The following is a 20,197-nucleotide window of genomic DNA, read 5'->3' on the forward strand; positions in this document are numbered from 1 at the left end:
GCTTAAGGTAAATATTGTGTTTGTATTTTTTTTTTCAGAAGCAGCAGCACTGGGGGCACGACTATAGGGGGCATTACTATAGGGGGCATTACTACTGGGGGCACGACTATAGAGGGCATTACTACTGGGGGCCATGACTATAGGGGCATTACTACTGGGGGCATTACTACTGGGTCACTACTAATGGGGGCACTAGTAATTGCATTACTACTGTGGGAACTACTACGGGGGCATTACTAATGGGGGATTACTACTGGGGAGCATTACTATTGGGGGAACTACTATAGGGTGCATTACTACTGTGGTAAATACTATAGGGGGCCATGACTATAGGGGCATTACTACTGGGGGTAATACTACTGGGGGCATTACTACTGTGGGCACTACTAATGGGGGCATTACTAATGGGGAGCATTACTAATGGGGAGCATTACTAATGGGGAACATTACTAATGGGGGCATTACTACTGGGGGAACTACTCTAGGGGCATTACTACTGGCGACACTACTATAGGGGGCATTACCACTGGGGTCACTACTAATGGGAGCACTGCATGGGGGGCACCATTACTGGGGCCATTATGTAAGGGGTACCACTGCTGTGGGCATTGTATAAGGGGCACTACTACTGTGGGCATTGTATTAGGGGCACTACTACTGTGGGCATTGTATTAGGGGCACTACTACTGTGGGCCTTGTGTATAAGGGACACTAATTTGGGCATTGTGTAAAAGGGGCACCATTGTGTGTCATAAAATGAATGAAGGGACTACTGTGTGGTGTAATTTGAATTGTGGATAATGTATTATAAAGGTAATTACTGCGTGTGGCATAATGTATTATACAGGGCATTACTGCATGTGGCATAATGTGTTATACAGGTTATTACTGCGTATAGCATAATGTGTTATACAGGTCATTACTGCGTGTGGCATAATGTGTTATAAAGGCCATTACTGTGTGTCGCATAATGTGTTATGAAGGGCATTACTGTGTGTGGCATAATGTGTTATACAGGCCATTACTATGTGTTATAAAGGGCATTACTGCATGTGGCATAATGTGTTATAAAGGCCATTACTGTGTAAGACATACTGTGTAAGACGCTTTACTGCGCATGGCAATTATTCACCATGAGGGGAGAGCTTAGGGGAAGCCCAGCACCTCCGTAAGTGCTGGGCACACCCCACAGTGTGATGAATTGGTGGAGTTCCGCAAGGACACGCCCCCTTTCCGGAAGGGCGCGCACTAAAAACAGTTATTTCTTTTGGGGGGGGGGGGCACAACTGGGAACTTTCGCCCTGAGCTCCACAATGTCTAGAACTTGCACTGTACTAGGGGTACTGTATAAGGGGCACTACTGGTGGCCTGCATAATGGGGGCCACTACTGGGGGGCACTGCATAAGGGGGACTGTATAAGGGGCACTGCATTAAGGTGCATATGGAATGGAAAGGAGTGACGAGAAAGGGGTGTGTGTCATGTTGACGCGCCCCATTTTAAACTGACCACGCCCCTTGTGCCCATGCCCATTTTTTGGTGCGCGCACGTAGGGGGGGGCGCTCCAATTTTTATTTTGCCCTGGGCTCCAAATACCCTTGTTATGACACTGTCCCCCACACAGTCACCGACCTGTCACAGATTGCACAGTTACCCCCCCCCTGGCACCTCTAGTACTAACCCGGTTTCCTCAGGTCTCTTCTCTGGCTTTGACTCCGCTCCTGCCGGTGGCCCCGCCCCCGGACCACCATGCATCTGAAGTCATGATCAGGCAAGGCCAGGGGATCTCTATCAGTAGTACAGACGGAGGCTGGGGGCCTTGGTGACAGTCTGTACCTTCAGCTGCCCCTGGCTGAGAAGCAACTCCCCAACACTCCCTCTTGTGGCCCACTAAGCCCCACCCCCTTTTTGAAAGGGGCGTGTCCTAAAGTCAATGGAGCCCGATCTTTATCAGTAGTATAGACGGCGGCTGGGGGTCCCTGGGGACAGCTTGTCAGCCCATACCTTCAGCTGTCCCTGGCTGGGAAGCAACCCCCTCAAAACCCCCCTTACGGCCCGCTAAGCCCCGCCCCCTCTCAGAAAGGGGCATGTCCTAAAGTCAGTGGAGTTCACTGGGGATTTACCCGAGTCCCTGGTGTCCCAGTCCAAGCCTGGGTGCAATCAGGCAGATTGCTAGACTCTTCAGGGAGTCAGGGAGATTGCTACTATTTCAGGTAGTCTCCCTGACAATGAAGGAGAGTTGGCAAATATGCCCCATACACAGCACATGATTCACACAAAATGCCTGGTAACATCTAAGTATTATATTGCATCAGATGCATATAAATATACTGAACTCTCAGACCACATTGTTATTGTTTTAGAAGCTCTAGTACATTTTATTAAAATGAGAGTGTAGTGCTACAAGCAGTGGCGGGCTGGGTGGGGGGGCAGGGTGCCATGTGCCCCCCGGGCTGCAGCGTTATGCGGGCCGCGGGCAGTCTGTGTCACTGTGACACAGACTGCACTGCATGTGTAGCGCTGACCGGAAGGAGTTCGGTAAGCGCTACACAAGTGACAAACACACAGCCGCCGGCACCAGCAGCTGTGTGTTTGTTTTGATCAGCAGCCAATAAGAGTCTGTCAGACTCTCATTAGCTGCTGCTGCGCCCACTGCAGGAGCCGCTCCATCTTCCGGCTCCCGCAGTGGGCAATGGGAGAGGAGTCATGATGTCATGACATCTCTCCCATAATGCAGAGCGGCCCGGCCCGGGAAGGACAGACGGAGGAGCGGATGGCGATGGCAGAAGCGGGGATTCAGGTAAGTGGTTTTTTTTGTTTTTTTTTGTACTACGTGTATCTACTGGGGGGGCTGGCACTACAAGGGGGAGACCACTACTGGAGGCAATACAAGGGGGGGACTACTACTACTGGGGGCACTACAAAGGGGAACCACTACTGGAGGCACTACAAGAGGGAGGGACTACTACTGGGGGCACTACAAGAGGGAGGGACTACTACTGGGGGCACTACAAGAGGGAGGGACTACTACTGGGGGCAGTACAAGGGGGAGATCACTACTGGGGGCACTATAGGGGGGGCACTACATGGGGGGACCACTACTGGCGGCACTGCAAGGTTGAGACCACTACTGGGGATTATTACTGGGGGCACTTCAAAGGGGGCACTACAACTGGAGGGACTATTACTGGCAGCACTCCAAGGGGTGGACTACTCCTACAAGGGGGGACTACTACTAGGGGCACTACAAGGGGGGACTACTACTACTAGGGGCACTACAAGGGGAGGGGACAACTACTAGGGGCACTACAAGGGGAGTGGATGACTACTAGGGGCACTGCATAGGGGGGAGGGGACTAACACTGGGGGCACTGCATCGAGGGACCACTGCTGGGGGCTCTATAAAAAGGGAAATACTGGGGGTACTGCATACTGGGGAGACTACAACTGGGGCCACTATTTAAGGGGCATTGCATAAGGGTTACCACTATTGGGGGCACTGCATGGGGTGTGGACTGCTACTGGGGGCACTACATAAGGGGCACTTCATAGGGGGTACTACTACTGGGGGCACTATATAAGGAGCTTACTACTGGGGGCACAAGGGGCACTGCACAGGGAGGACCACTACTGGGGGCACTGTATAAGGGGCACTGCATATGGGGGATCACTACTGGGGGCACTACTGGAGGCCTCCATAAGGGGGTCCTCTCCTGAGGCACATGGGGGCACTGCATATGAGCACCACGATGGGGCTGTCCCTAATCTTTATTTTTACTTTACATTAATCCCATATGGACCTGCCTGCTCCCTGGAACACTTGAGGGGGGGCGCCGTAGCACGCACGTTCTTCGGGCACCCTGGCTGCACGCTACTCCTCTGCCAGGGCCGCCTGCATGCATTTGCCCCCCAGGCCAAAAGTTGCCAGCCAGCCCCTGGCTACAAGCTTGTAGCTGTTTCTACTAGCTGAGCTGCCAGACTTCATTTTAGAATAACATCTCATTTGCATTTCAATAGATTAATTAATTTACATCATTACATCACCAACCCCATGTTTGTCCCATCCTATGTCTGTGTACCTGCTTTCCCCATGTGTCTCATCATCTTTGAGTTAGTCTTTCTGTCACCAACCTGTATGTGATGTGCACACTACCTGTCTCTGCAAGAGTATATGTCTCTCTGTGCCCCCATCAATGTGAGCTTCTCAATCCCCCCACCTTGTGTATATGTCTCCAATTGTATCCCCATCCCATATACTCCCCTCCTTTTTCTCACATTTGCTTCCATAACCCAGTGTCCACTTGCCACACACATTCTATTATCTTGTCTTCCGCTTCTCCTCTTCTCCACTTATGCCTTTCAGGGTAAGATAAGCACTGTTTAGCCTTTGAGGAGGGTAATAGATTAATGAAAGCAGAAAGTTATTTTTAAGTGACCTAACATTTGAGTCTCAACTGGTGACAAAAATGTTAATAAAAGCATCTAAAAATATATTTCACACTTTCAAAATCCCTATAATTTTAAAGGGGCCTCAGTGGCCCCCAGGTCCCCGTCCTTTCATTCTGGGGCAAGGGGGTGGCTTGCCCCTCTCAAACATTTGAGAGGGGCACCAGACAATTCATTCAGCAGGTGCCCGGAGGGAGTACACCACCTTGCTGGGAAGACATCAGAATTTTACTGGATAATTGACAGTCGGGACGCCGGGTCCCTCAGAGTACACTGTGACCATTCAGCAGTGCCATCCTGAGCTGTCAATCACTTGTTCCCAAGCAGAGGAAGGGGAGGAGACCAGGGCAAGTGTGCTGCCCCTCCCTCCCCTCACCCTGTGCTCTACACTGGATCCGAGCAGACTGCCTGCTGTGTGGCTGGGGGCTGTCACCAGAGGACTGTACGGGGGCTGCAGAGGAGACAGTATGTGGGGATTATACCTGCCAAAGACACCAGAAGTTGGTGGAGGTAGCCTTGGGAGACATACTACAGGTAATATACACTATGAGGCTCGTATGGGCAGAAAGAATAGACACAAGATGGGGGACTACAGAGCAAAACACATACATGATATGGATCAGGTATAGGCGAGGGGCGCAGCACATATATATCCCCGTGTGCATATATGAACTGTGCCCCTCTCCTATACGAGACCCATATCCTGTATGTGTTCTGCTCATGTGTAATGTCAGTGGGAGTAATACAGGTCATGGGGAAGCAGCGGAGGTGCATTTTTATCTCGGGGGAAGATAATCTGCTGTGGACTCAGTGGCGTATCTATAATGGGTGCAGTGTGTGCGGGGCACACGGGCCCCCGGCTCCAGGGGGGCCCTGCACCTCACAATCTGCACCCATATTAGTTTAAACTTACCTGTCCGTGGTCCCTCGTTATGTGTCAGATGGCCCCCCTCCTCTCTTAAGATGCCCCTGTGTGAACTAGGGTGCTAAAACTATGGCAGGGCATGCTGTAATGCATAGTTCCATAATAGCTGTAATGCCACGATTTATGTTGTGTCAATGGTGGTAATACCGTGAGGGTGGAGTATGGGTAGTATATATATATATATATGTGTGTGTGAATTGTCAGTAGGGGTAGAGCCAGAATAGTATATGACTCGCTATATGCACTAAACACAGAAGCTATTAGTGGTATCTCTGTATATTATATACCACAGTTCTGGAGTATCAACCAAGCTTTGTGCTGTGTATTAATCACACTACGCACACATCAACAATAACATGACTGTGCAACTTAAACAGGACCCTGACAGTCATCTACTAGGAGGATTTGATGCACATTAAAAGGACTCACATGAAGGTCTGAGGACATGTGAGGGTGATTGAAGGGACATGTGGAGACATCTGAGAGCATTTAGGGATCTGACAGGCATTTAAGGGGTATGTAGGGTGTTCTGATGCCATGTGGGGAGGTCTGAGGGATATTAAGGTCTCATAACAACTGGAGAGGTCCGTGGGGCATTAACAGGACATGTGGAGAGGTCTGTGGTCATATGGGGGACCTTTGAAGGGCATATATGGAGGTGGCAGTATACAGCAATTTAGGGGCACTGAAACTCAATTATATCTTGCCTTCCCATCCTAAAAACCTTCTGACAAGCCTGCTTTGACTTAAAATTTTCATTGAACAACAGTGTGAGTGTGATGTTCATTGCTATTATATTGGAGTTTTGCATTGTCCTCAGGCTTCTCTAATTTGTGTTTACAGTATGTATTTATTTGATATCCAGAATATGTAAGAGTTTTGTAGAAGTTTTCAAGGGGCTGCATTTTATTAATTGCCCTGGGTGCCATCCACCCTAGTTACGCCTCTATAACAGTATTACAGAGTTTAAACAGTATCAGCTTGAGTGAGATAGTGAGCGGGCGCCATAAGTAGGTAACTTCAGAAAATATACTCCCGTTATATAAAGTAGCTTTGTTACTTGCCATCTGGAGATTTATTGATGAAGTGTTTCCCAAATCCAGCCCTTGGCGCACTGTAAAGGTGTCCCTACACTGACCAACTTTCATCCAGCCATCCAACTAACCAACTATCCAACTTGTCTCTCCAACTAAAATAGTGCTTCACACAATGAAACAACTTTGGGCTTGATTCAGAGCCGCTCGTAAGCGGCCGCTCGTTCGCTCCGAGCGATGTTCGCACGACTGCGCATGCGTATGGGTTGTAATACGCATGCACGAACCAGTCATTGCGGTCGGAAATTGTGTGCTCGCAAAATAGCGAATGCCTGCTAATTTGAGTGACAGAATGAGGCGTTTGTGGGTGGTAACAGGGGAAGGTGCTTGAAAACGGGGAGTGGTGATCCGAACGCAGGCGTGCCAAACGGTCAAAACGGGCGTTTTAAGGGTGTGCATAATTAACAAAGCAGCGTCATCGACCACGTCACTTGGTTCACTTTTAGCCTGAACTGCTCGCATGATTGCGGTAGGAAAATCCAACCACAAGCACTGCGAGCAGTTCATACGCCTTTCGATGCACTCGATTAATCTAATAAATAGCGGAGATGATGTAAAAGGGAGCGGCCAGGGTGCATTTTTTACAAAATAGCGAGCGCATGTTTTGTTCTCTCATTCAGACATAGAGGCATCAACAGACCGCAAAGAGCGAGCGCTCTATTAAAATATCCGGCCCCTTTTTCTGAACGAGTGAGCGCAAATAGCGTCCGGCTCTGAATCAGGCCCTTTGTCAGCAGACCAGCCAACTTCTTTCCATTTGAACAAATTTGTGATGTCACAGAAGTAGGTGGATACTGACTACTTCTGCCTGTCAAAAATTAGAAAGAAAATAAATATTTTCTTTAAAAAAAGGCATGGGGTCTCCCTGATTTTAGGGTAACCAGCACTGGGCATTGCAAAACTGGGCTGCTGAAACCAAAGTAGAGGTCCCCACAGTATTGGAATCCCCCACTATGACTCCATACAGCCACAGGCCGATGGCATCAGAGTTGGCTTTCCCAGGGGAGCTGGTCCCATAAAAATGTATGCAGCCCCCCCCCCGTGATAACTAGAACTGGTACCAATTGCAACAGGCTCTTCCCTGTACCCCGGGACTGTGGGTATGGAGGTAACTAAATAGTTAATAAATAAAATGTTATTTGTCTTTGGCGAACTGACTGGCACTTGGAGAAACACAAACACAAGTGCTAGTATGCCCTTGTACCAGAGGGCACCTGTAGTTCACTGAAAAAAAAAATGCAAAAAAAAGACACACACAGTTTAATTAAAGTCACTACTTGCCTATCTTTAATATTGCCCTATACTTTACGTGGCGGTCCCAGGGTTACTTCAGGTCAAACTTGTAGGTAATGTTAAAGATACGCAACTAGTTCCAGCTGACTCCCAGCTGAAACTATTTTGCCTGGTTCATTATTTTGTTCTTAATTTTTAATAAACTGGTGCCTTGGGAAGTGAACTACTTCAGGACAACAAGACCAGATAAGTAGAAAATAAAAGAAGGATGAAAATAAACCTGTCTTGTGTATTTATTTATTAAAAAAAATTAATCAAACTTTTTTTTTTTGGCATTTTTCCTTGGCAAACTACAGGTACCAGCTGGCCCTGGTGCCAGGTAAAGCTGGCACTTATGGTTGTCCAAGTATCAGCTGGCCATGACAGGTCATGCTGGGACCTGTAGCTTGCCAAAGACAAATTCCATTTGATCTATTCTTAACTATTTCATTACCCCCATGTCCACTGCCATGGGGTACGAGGAAGAGGCCTGGTGCACTTGTCCTGCACTGGGAAAGTCAGTCCTGGTGCTAACTGGACTGTGTGGAATCATGTTGGGGAGGATACAGTCAGTATCCCGGCGGCCGTGATGCCGGTGCTGATATTACCACCGCTGGAATCCCGACGCCTCTCACAATACCGACGCCAGCATCCCGACCGCGATGTGGGGGTGGGTTAGGGGTTAGGTTTAGGGTGCAAGGAAGGGGAGGTTAGCCTCAGACACTAGGGGGAGAGGTTAGGATTAGGTACCAAAGAGGGAGGGTTAGGGTAGGAACGGGGGGAGGGTTAGCATACCGTACAACAAGTGTCAGTATGCTAGCCTTGTCCGGATTCTGACAGCCGGGATCCCGACTGTGGGGGCAGAGCACTATTATTCATAAGGCTGGCGAGGCTGAAGCCTAGGGACCCCGCAGGGAAAATTTGCAAGGCACACTCATAGACAGCTGAGATTTGTCTTGAGACAATGGGGGGGCAGCGGACCAATAACGCATTAGTGTCCGGATTGTTACACCTCCTTGAAATGACACCTGACCGCCCCGTCACATCTGCTGTCTCCGCTACTACATGGAGGAGGTTATCTCCTCTAGACCCTAGCATGCACAGGTACAGGAGATTCCACAGGACTTGTGGGGATTCCGGCCGCCTACTAGAGATCCAACCTTTGAGTGAAGAGCGAAGAGCAAGAATACCCCAACATAGGGGTGGAGCCAAGTGGATTGAAGATACGGAGTGCACACACTAGGACGGATGCTGCAGCCTGCTGGTAAGTGCATAGTGTGGGACATCGCTACCACACACACACGCACACACACACACACACACACACACACACACGGACATCCAAAGCCCCGACAACCACCTTCGGGGTGAGGTACCTGCAAGGGTCATTTTACACATCCCATTCCAGTGTGTGACTGCATCAGTAGCAGCTACACAGCAGGCAAGCCATAAGGAGATATCACCACTATTCAGAATACGGACAGTGGAACGCCCTACCGTACAAGAGTCAGGCTGTCAGCTGTAGTGAGGTGAAAGATTGAAGTGCCAGGGGGGCTCAAAACACCTGAAAGCCCAGAGGCCCAGTCATGGGTACGGCCCTGTTGGGGGATTCCCACACTGCAAGGACCCCCTCTATGGTTCCAGCAGACCAGGCAGGGCCGTAGCTAGGGTAGTGCGGCCGGTGTCATCACACAGGGCACCACAGGTCAGGGGGCGCTATTTGGGCCTATCAAATTTCTGTTTATTTTCATTCTCACTTATAACTTCCTCTTATTTCCTCCCCAGCATCTCCTGGCCTCTCCTATCTCTTCCCTGGCCCTTCCCCATGAGGCAATTCCCCTTTTTTGGGTGCATCATGTCCCTTTGAAAAATGAGGGGGCGCCAATGATCTTTCTGGCACAGGGCACCAAAAAGTCTAGCTATGACTCTGAGACCAGGCTTGCAATGTCAAGTACTGGTTACCCTAAATAATGTTTTTTCCCCTGATTTTGGGGTAACCATCACTGTGCTGAAACAGCTGGTTCCAAGTTGGGGTGATCCCCATGCATATTGAAAAAAATATATATGCGCCTGCTTCTTTGATACATCGTTCAATTGGTGGGAAAGTGCACAACATTCCTCTACACTAAAACGATAGACAGCCATCTAGTTGACAGAAATTAAACCGCTTGATTGCTCCCTCTAGTTATAAGACTATAATACTTTGTGGGAGCAAACGAATGATAGACGTCCGCTCCTATCATGGAATAACTTTCGTTGTCACCAGTTAACTAGTTGGCTGGTGCACATGTCTATAATCTGTGCTAGAGCACAGGTGTATTTATTACTGACTGAAACTTTGTAAAAGATCCACAGGTAGTGTAAATTATTTAACTTGTGTCTCTGTGAGGAGACCAGGAAAACATGACCTGTTAGGGGGCCATGAGAACTGGATTTGGAAAACAGACTCAAAAATGACAACTCACTGTGACTAAATGGACCACAATTCAGTCCATGATCCTATAACAGTAATGCTGGCCATACCCTAGTACGACCAGCATAAGATGAGATTCATCTTATGATTTCCCCTGACTCCCCGGCAGCTCTTTGGCAGTCCCGACTGCACTTTGGACACACAATGTACATTACAATCTCACGATACGATCGATCGTGTGCCTGCTCAAAAACTGATCATCATTCTTCAAAATGTCATTGAAATGACGCATGATGCATCGCATGCACAAGTACACGGCACCATCCGCATACGATTACAATAGATAATATGAGCTGCACATCTGATCATACGATATGTTTTAAGAGCGTCGGGAGCGCGCATCAGATTGTATGCTATCTAAATGCTACACAATATCCACACGATTCATCATACTCCGCGTCTAGAATCGGGCAAACGGCCTGAAATCGCACTAGTGTATGGCCAGCATAAGTATGTTTAAGGTCTAGCATATTTTAAGATTTGCAAGCATAATAAATAAACACAAACCATGTACAATGTTTAATAGCTAAAAACGCAGTATTCTGAAATATTTTGATCAGTAACTATTAAAAGCGTATTTTTCTTACACTTAGACCTGCCAAACCCTAGACTGGAATGCATAGCATTTATTTCATTCCTAACTGCATTCCTCTACATTGAAGCTGCTTTAATTGTGGACTTTGGCTTTTAAAATTGACACGTTGGTGTGAAAGTAGAAAGAAGTTTCTGACCACATGCCTAGAGCTCCCCTCCCCCTGGTTTTGGGGAAGAGATGAATTCTTTCCACATACAGTCAATCTGCCCTCTGTAGTTGCTAAAATAACTAATCCCTATAGCATTAATAACATACATTTCATACCGCTTTCTGAGAATCTTAGGGGGAAGAGCTTATCCAATGTACATTATATATCTGCTTGTAGCATATTCGTAGTGAATCTTCCACACAGGTGCATAGCCACTAATTAACACTATAGGCTCCACTGTGCAGAAGAGAATCCATGAGCAGAACATGGATTTAGTGTACACTGCAAGCACCCACAGCCATTCATCTGCAAACATTCTCTTTTCCATTTACTCCTCAGCTGAACACAAGTTACTTAACTTATAAACATCTACAAATGTACTCTATGCCCTCAGGTGTCCCTGTGGCAAAATGTATGCTGTATACTGTAGTTGAAACAACTTGGTAAGGAAGGGGCAGATTTAGCAAACATTGTAGAAATGTGTCGCTGACAAGACACTTTCCAGAAACATGACACGGTGGGGCGATGCAGAGTTGCTGGAAATATGGGCATAAATGACTTTTAAACAATGAGCATTGAAAGATATTCTATTTCTACCCATATGCAGAGCTGTACACATTTTGAGATGTGTGCACACACAAATTTGTAGCATATGTGCAGGGTCAGTACAGGGTTTCTCAGTACCCCAGGCATAGCATCGGTCTACGCCCCCCCTCATCACCACACCCTCAGTAAAGCAGGTCAGGGGTCATGTGACAGTACTTGTAAAAAGCTCGGCAGGTCAGTGCTGTCTGCGCAGCTGCAGCCCGGGCTGACACGGTGTGTTAACCTCGCACAGTGAGGTCATGTGTTGGCTAAGGTGACTGGCATTCTTAATTTTTTAGTTCAATTGACTCAATGACTCACTCCAGTGGCAAGCGCCCTTAAGCAGCTGCCTAATGGTGGCATCGGGACTGCATGTGTGCCTGGTTTGTCATTAGTGGCAGAAGCAGCTACAGCATGTATTTGCACATGTCCAGTAGGAGGGGGATCGGTATGGAATACCGCCGGACGCATGTCCGGCTGTTCTAATCCCAACAGCGGAAGACCAGCAGTGAAGATCCAGAAACGTAAGCATTTAAATTATTTACTAACCTATCACCCCCCCAACCCTAACCTCCCCCCAAGTGCCTAACCCTTACCCCCCCTCTAAGTGCCTAAACCTAACCCTTCCCCCCAGCCTAAACCTAAGCCTCCGGGGGGGGGGGTGCCTAGCCCTAAGAGCCCCTAACCTAACCCTCCAACCCGCGGCTGTCTGCGCCCGCTGCCCGGCTTACCTTCGATCGCTAAGCCGTGCGTCGGGCTCCCTGCGTAGGTAAAATGACAGGTGTCAGGATCTCGTTGCCTGTCATTAGACCCCTGCTGGGATTAGACAGTCGGGATGCCGACGGTAGGAAGAATTGCTATTTTGATATATTTGTGTGCCTTTACTGTACCCCATTCTTGTTTCTTCCCTCCCATGGCCTACACCCCTTCCCTCCTCCATCCCACCTCACCACTCCTGGGTATAGGAGTGTTTCTTTCTGAGCATGTGCAGAGTGAAGTCACACAATATATAGGACATGCAAAATGGCATACACTTTGCATCAGCGATCAAGTGTACCAATTATGCTTAATTGTAAAGGACTAGGATATGGTTCATATAAGTAGTGTGAATTGTATTGGAATTACATGTTGGATAGGGAGGTGTGTTCTACTGATTGATATGGATGTAATTTAATTCATAATTCTTTCTAGACCTGTATTCCTGGCAACCACCCACTCTCCCGGAAGCAAATTCATTTGCAAAAGTGAAGCTTCTTTATTCTGCAATTTGTGTTTGCTTCTTGTTTATTTGCTGCCATGGTAACCTGGATTCATAATGTCTAGAGTTCAAATTCATGAATTTGATGGCAGACACTTCACAGTTCACAGTTTTATACGCTTTTGGCTTCGGTTGGGCTTTATTTACAATGATGATTTTTTTTTGTTGTATTTAAAGGACATTAAAAGTCAAAATAAATATTTCTCAAACGTTGGTAATCTTTTTTCCTTACTTCAATCACTATATATGCTTCCTTCCTGATATATTGTAGCATTGCATTATTGGTATTTACACATTTTATTTATATGCATGTACAAGTATAATAAGTATGCACATTGGTGACTGTTAACTGAACATGAATTAAATTTTTGTACTATGCTAATATAGATTTATTTACATATTTTATGCAGGTGTACGGTTGTTGATTTTTCGGTTTGGATATTTATGAGTGACACTACATAGCACTGTTAGAAAATGCACTCCTAGCTGATACAATTGTAATTATACTATACATACCGTGTGCCTCCATAACAACATTTTTCCATGTAGTATGCAGACATCATTGGCTTATTCTGGTGACTATTGTGCAAATCAGACCTCCAGTCTCGTTGTAAGATGATTAAATAAACTTTAATCTAGTGACTATTATATAAAGCAAAATGGAAATCTGGTAGCTAGTAATCAAAATAATAGTATTATTAGTATTATAAGTGTAAAAAGCAGACCTCAAATTATAATGTATATTATAGGAGGTAGCAAACCCCAAGCTTCCATACTCTGGATAAGTGTGCAGATCCTTATTTATTCATTGCTGAAATTATTTAACCGGTTTGGGTCATTCCGTGTCAATTCAACACAATGATTTTACCTCACCAGCTCAGATTTTGTTCAAATTTAGTATATGGAGAGCATATATGTCGTCTAAGAAAAATACAAATATCATTTAAATATATCATGCTGCTTCCAAAATATGTAAAGTTTTCAAAAATCTCTAAAAAAAATGCACAACCATTATATTTTCAAATCACCATAGCAGCTCTCCTAATTAAGCTAAAGAGGTGGGGGTGGTGTCATTTTACTGTGTTCTTTATGCCCTTTCCTATTATATACGATTAGTGATTACATTTTGACAAATATTTAACATTAGTATAGACTATTTCCAGAATTTTATTTAAATTTTTTTGTTGATGCACTTTTTGAGATAATCATGATAAAAAAATTTCAGTTTGAATTTGGAAAAAGTTTTCTTCACAAAGCCTATTGTGTTGTATATCATAGGAAAGGGCATAAAAAACACAGTAAAATGACACCACTCCCACCTCTCTAGCTTAATTAGGAGAGCTGATATGTCGATTTGAAAATTTACTGGTTGTGCATTTTTTGAGAGATTTATGAAAACTTTACATAGCCATACTTTGGAAACGGCATGAGATATTTAAATAAAATGTTGTATTTTTCTTAGACTACATACTGTATATACTCTCTATATATACGAAATTTGAACAAAATCTGAGCTGGTGAGATAAAATGTTAACAAAAAGTGTGTTGATTTGACACGGAATGGCCAGTTTATTTCTGTTTCTGGAACTAGTTATACAAATTAAAAATGGGTCCGGTACTGCGTTCCCCTGAGTACCACCACAAGAAAAACAATGCTTTGTACAACTTGTTCAAAATTAAACTACAAACTTATGCTGGATTTAACATGATCATTTTGAAGATCTGTTTGCAAATGTGCTACATTTTCTTACCTCCACAAACATGTCCATCATAGGTGTGACATACCCAGTCATGGCACTCACATAAAGGGCCATAATACTTGCCAGGCTCTTTTACTTCGCAGACACATACTCCGCAGTCACATTTGCCCCGGCCACTGCATATTAAACCATCGGGAGTCCTGCACCGGCTTTCTGATGCAGCAGGTGACAATCTACAGGTTGATGAAGATGACGAACCTCTGCAACATCAACAACAAATCCATGATGAGTTACACAGAGAAAAGAATAATTACTAACTACCATACTTTTGAGATTCGATAACACTCCTCAATACAGAATTTAAATGAAGGTATTTTGGAATTACATCAGTCTTAATAGAAGCTAATTTTCCTTTGGACTGTTCAACCTGGACAGGGTGGAGAAATGTCATGCTGTCCTGTGTGCCAGCACTTTACTATGAAAGGAAATTCTTCATTTGTGAAAATGGTTGTGCCATCTACCATGCAGACATTAATACCCCTTTCACATTGCTAATGGCTATCATAATAGGCAGTCTGAAATAAAGCATTTAGGGCTCCATTTATGATTGAATTTGAGCTCTTTTAAAACTCATTTCATGTGTTAAAGAGGGATGTGGTATTTATAATTGTAAATAGCGCTGGTCTGCAGCTTCCTGCCTGCGGTTTTTATTTTTTCATATACCTAATTAAATTGTATGGATTGCTGTATTTATCAAAGAGCAGTATTTACAACTTACTGCTCGTTGCATATGTTAGATTTCCCTGTCCTGCTGCAGCTGTTATCTTGCGCTGACAAGCAATATGTTCCCAGCTGACTGACACGGCATCCAGGTCTACCCAGAATGTAGTGCATCAGCGGACTCCCTCACCCAAGTACACCGCACCTCTCCATTCACAAACCCCGTCCCAGTTCACATCACCCAGTGGACCCCCTTTCCCCTGTAGACATCAGTTCTAGACACCCCCACAGCACCCAGCAGACCCCCCCTCCCCAGCAGCGATCGACCGCCCCTCCTCCCCTCCCTCAGTACACACCATCCAGCAACCCCATCCAAGATAGGTTGCTGCCACAGCCAAGTTGGTTTCTGCGGACTGATGCTTTTAACAGGCTGCCCGTTACAGCTCAGTTACCCTAGAGGCAGCTGGGAACAGATAAGGGCAGTGCCAGATTAAGGATCCACATAGGCCCTGAGTTGACATTTATGAAGGGCCTATTGTGTACCTTTGCATGGGCTGTGACTAAAGCTGAGGAGGTGTGACTAATGATATGGGAGCGTGGTCAGCACAGGGAGTTTGGCCTGTACCATGGTGTGTGGCTAGTTCCATGGAGGGTATAGGTAGTGCCTGCCCTACTTTCAGTTTCAACAGCTTTAATTTATAGTTAAGCTACAGTATAAACAAAGAGATTTTTTTGTGAAAGGGCGTGTACCATACAATATGTCTTCCGTTGAGTGCCAGAAGAGTTTACATAAATAAAAAAGAAAAAATCTAAAATTGCTTACTGCTTATTGCCATATTTCTATAAGTGTTTATCCCAAATCCCTATCCACTGCAGAAAAATAATAAATTAACGGCCTGCTTAGCTGTAGCCTTTAAAAAAAAAAAAATAGCTGCAATGGCAATACTGGAACAAAACGGTAGTCCATATTGCCAGTCCCCCCCCCTTGCACACCAAGCTTTGGTCCCCTTTGTGACAAGATTAAGTCCGCTTAAGTGTGCCTCAAGCTCCTGTACCCTCACAATTTACTGTATCCGCTGGCACCCCCTTATTGCAACACTATTATATTGAACAGCCTATCATCAAATAAATATATAACTACATCTGTACATGCACTGCATACAAAAAGTAGTGCAAAATGGTTCAATATATTAGACAGTTACAAAGTCAACATTGTGGTTCTTCTGCTGTCCCTAATGGCAACCCCAACCCTAATGTCAAGCCTAACCCTAACAGTAACCCTAACAGTGGGATCGGTATGAATGACCGCCGGACCAGTGTTGTCTTAACAGCAGTGTGGGTCCTGGACAAAGCAATGCACTGGGGACCCTACCCACCCATTCATGGGAAAAAAATTTAAATGGTCAATAAAATTAAACCCTCCTTCATGCCCGTCAGACCTCCCACACATGCAGATAAACTCTGTCTGACTGGTCTGAAGCCGGCAGATGAAGTGAAACTGGGACTGAGGTGAGTACTTATCACCGGGGGGGATGCGGTGGGGGAGGTTAGATCAGAATACAGTGCACCAGCAGCTGGCTTATAAAAATATCGCAAATTTACCAACTGGCCACAGCTGCAGGGGGGCAGGTTGGTAGGCCCCTACAAGCTTCGGGCCCTTGGGCAACTGCCCAACAAGCGCCCAATGGAAGAGATGGCCCTGCGCTGGACGAGAGCCCGGCGGTCGAAATCCTGACACCAGCAGGCCTAACAGCGGAGATCCCGACAGAGGGGAGTAAACTACCTATCCCTCCCCTCTCCCCTTTAACCCACCTTTAGGGGTGCCTAACCATAACCCCCCTGGGGTGCCTAGACCTAACCCCCCCTTCCCTTAGCCTAACCCTAAATCCCCCCGAGGTGCCCTAAACCTAACTGGCTATGAGGACGCGCGGACCATACTTACCTCATTCGGTCCCGCGTCGTTCTAGATTCTGGTGTCGGGATTATGATAGGCGTCAGCATTTCTGCCTTCGGGATTTTGACCGGCGGCCAGGACTGCATCTTCTAACAGTAACCCTAAAGCTCATTTTAACCCTCCAGGAAATGTTGACCTTATGACAAAGTCAACAAATCTTATGTTGACATTCTGTCAATGTTGACATTTTGCAGGTGTTGACATTAAAGATGTTGACATTTTAACCATGTCAACATCATCAATGTTGACCTGCTGTTGACATTGCGAATGTCAACATGTTAACCACCGACATAGTGACTACATAACGTTCAATAACCAAAATGATTATTAAGCATAAACTTAGATGTAGTTAGGATACCGGCGGCCACATCCCGACATGGGACTAAGATAGGCATCGAAATCCCACTGCCTATCATTAGCCCCACTACTAAATCCCGAAACCCGGCTTACTGAACGAAGGTAAGTCGGGTGACTTAGCCTGTAGCCTCGGAAGGGGGGGAGGGTTAGCGTTAGGGACCCCCAGGGGGACTTAGGGTTAGGCACCCCCTCTGGAGGGTTTGGGTAGGGAAAGCAGGGATTAGGGTTAGGCACCACTAGGGGGGGACAGAGTTAGGCACCCCCTGGGAGGGTTAGGTTTAGGCACTAACGGGGGGAGGTTAGGCACTAGGGGGGGAGGTTAGGCACCACTAAGGGAGGGTTAAGGTAGGGAGAGGGGAGGGTTAGACTACTTACCTGATGGAGTCGGAAATTTCGACCTGTCGGGCTGCCACTGGTGGATACCGATTCCCATAAACTAGGTGTTAGAGCTATACCTTGCTTTGTTACAGGCCCAGTGACAGGGGGGGCCCAGGGGTAAAACTGTACTGGGCCCCAAGATCCTAGGGTCCCTGGAGTGTACAGTCCCCGTGCCATCTGTCACCCTCACCCTGCAAGTAGAAATTAACTGCAGCCGGCCGCATGCTGCATATACGGTACACCTTGCAGCAGGGCCGGCTGGTCTGTGTTGCTCAGTCACTGGCAGTGACTGGACGGACGCTATGTCGGGGCTTGGAGAAGCTCAACACTTTAGAGGGGGCGGGACTGCTGCCTGATGACTCCTCGATCTCTCAGCCAGTGATCTGGAGTCTGATGTAAGTTGAACTGTCTCCTCAGATCACTGGCTGAGAGATAGAAGCAGTCATCAGGCAGCCCCACTCCCACCACAGTGCTCTGCCGGGATATGTTTAAGAAGCCGGTGGCCGCAATCCCGACCGCCGGCTTCTCGAATCCTCTATTACTCCTAGGGTTAAATGACAGGCGTCTGAAATCTAGACGCCTGTCATTTTCCCGACGCCGGGAGACAGGCGCCAGGCATCCCAATCGAAGGGATGCCGGGCGCCGCGAGCGGACAGCCGCTTAGGTTTAGGGCACCAGGGGGGAATTGGTGTTAGGAACCCCCCCAGGAGGGTCAGGGTTAGGCTAGGGGGAGGGAGGGTTAGGGTTAGGGTTAGGCACTCCCAGGGGGGACTTGGGGTTAGGCACCCCCCGGGAGACTTAGGTTTAGGCAGCGGGGAAGGGGGGGTTAGGGTTAGGCACTTAGAGGGGGGATTAGGGTTAGGCACTCCTAAGGAGGGTTAGGGTTAGGGGGGTTGGTTAGGCTAGTTTATACTTTCCTTAGGGACGATCGGGATATCCAGCGCTGTCGGGCTTCCGCTGCCGGGCTCTGCTCTTTTGTCGGGCTGCCTCAGCCGGGAATTGAACTGCCGGTCATGCGTAGGAAGTTCAGGAGCAGAGCATTTTGTACCTAATGGACCGGGTCATGTTGAAGGGTAGGCAGAAGTATATCACAGGCACTGCAGGAAAATCCAGCAGATAAGTGCAGCCTGGGGGGAAAGGGAACACAAAATGTAGGATAGGGTTGGGAAGCATAGTGGGGGATGGGAGAGCATTTGGGAGGAGGGATAGGAGAGCACAGTAGGAAATGGTAAGACAGCGTGGGAAGGGGGGGGTGGGAGAGCACAGTGTGTTATGGGGGATGGTAAGGCACAGTGTTAGAAGGGGGGATGGGAGATCACAGTGTGTTATGGAGGATGGTAAGGCATAGTGGGGGATGGGAGAGCACAGTGTGTTATGGAGGATGGTAAGACACAGTGGTGGATGGGAGAGCACAGTGTGTTATGGGGGATGGTAAGGCACAGTGGGGGATGGGAGAGCACAGTGTGTTATGGAGGATGGTAAGACACAGTGGGGGATGGGAGAGCACAGTGTGTTATGGGGATGGCAAGGCACAGTGGGGGATGGGAGAGCACAGTGTGTTATGGGGGATGGTAAGGCACAGTGGGGGATGGGAGAGCACAGTGTGTTATGGGGGATGGTAAGGTACAGTGTAGGAAGGGATGGGAGAGCACAGTTTTTTATGGGGGATGGTAAGGGACAGTGTTAAAGGGGGGATGGGAGAGCACAGTGTGTTATGGGGGATGGCAAGGCACAGTGGGGGATGAGAGAGCACAGTGTGTTATGGGGGATGGTAAGGCACAGTGTGGGAAGGGGGGATGGGAGAGAACAGTATTTTACGGGGGATGGTAAGGCATAGTGGGGGATGGGAGAGCACAGTGTGTTATGGGGGATGGTAAGGCACAGTGTGGGAAGGGGGGATGGGAGAGCACAGTGTGTTATGGAGGATGGTAAGACACAAATGGGGATGGGAGAGCACAGTGTGTTATGGAGGCTGGTAAGGCATAGTGGGGGATGGGAGAGCACAGTGTGTTATGGAGGATGGTAAGACACAATAGGGGATGGGAGAGCACAGTGTGTTATGGGGGATGGTAAGGCACAGTGGGGGATGGGAGAGCACAGTGTGTTATGGAGGATGGTAAGACACAATGGGGATGGGAGAGCACAGTGTGTTATGGAGGATGGTAAGACACAGTGGGGGATGGGAGAGCACAGTGTGTTATGGGGGATGGTAAGGCACAGTGGGGGATGGGAGAGCACAGTGTGTTATGGAGGATGGTAAGGCATAGTGGGGGATGGGAGAGCACAGTGTGTT

General features: G+C 47.3%; 1 protein-coding gene across 1 annotated transcript in view; it reads right to left on the reverse strand.

Annotated features, from left to right (window-relative positions):
• The window catches only part of ITGBL1 (integrin subunit beta like 1), a 407,377-nt gene that overhangs the window by 371,976 nt on the left and 15,204 nt on the right, over positions 1-20,197 (reverse strand). The window contains exon 2 of the mRNA XM_088456594.1: positions 14,547-14,755. Within this exon, the coding sequence (XP_088312720.1) occupies positions 14,547-14,755 (209 nt within the window). The remainder of the gene's footprint in view (positions 1-14,546; positions 14,756-20,197) is intronic.

This window comes from Taudactylus pleione, unplaced genomic scaffold (genome assembly GCF_031769625.1).
Source record: "Taudactylus pleione unplaced genomic scaffold, aTauple2 ptg000041l, whole genome shotgun sequence".
NCBI lineage: Eukaryota > Metazoa > Chordata > Amphibia > Anura > Myobatrachidae > Taudactylus > Taudactylus pleione.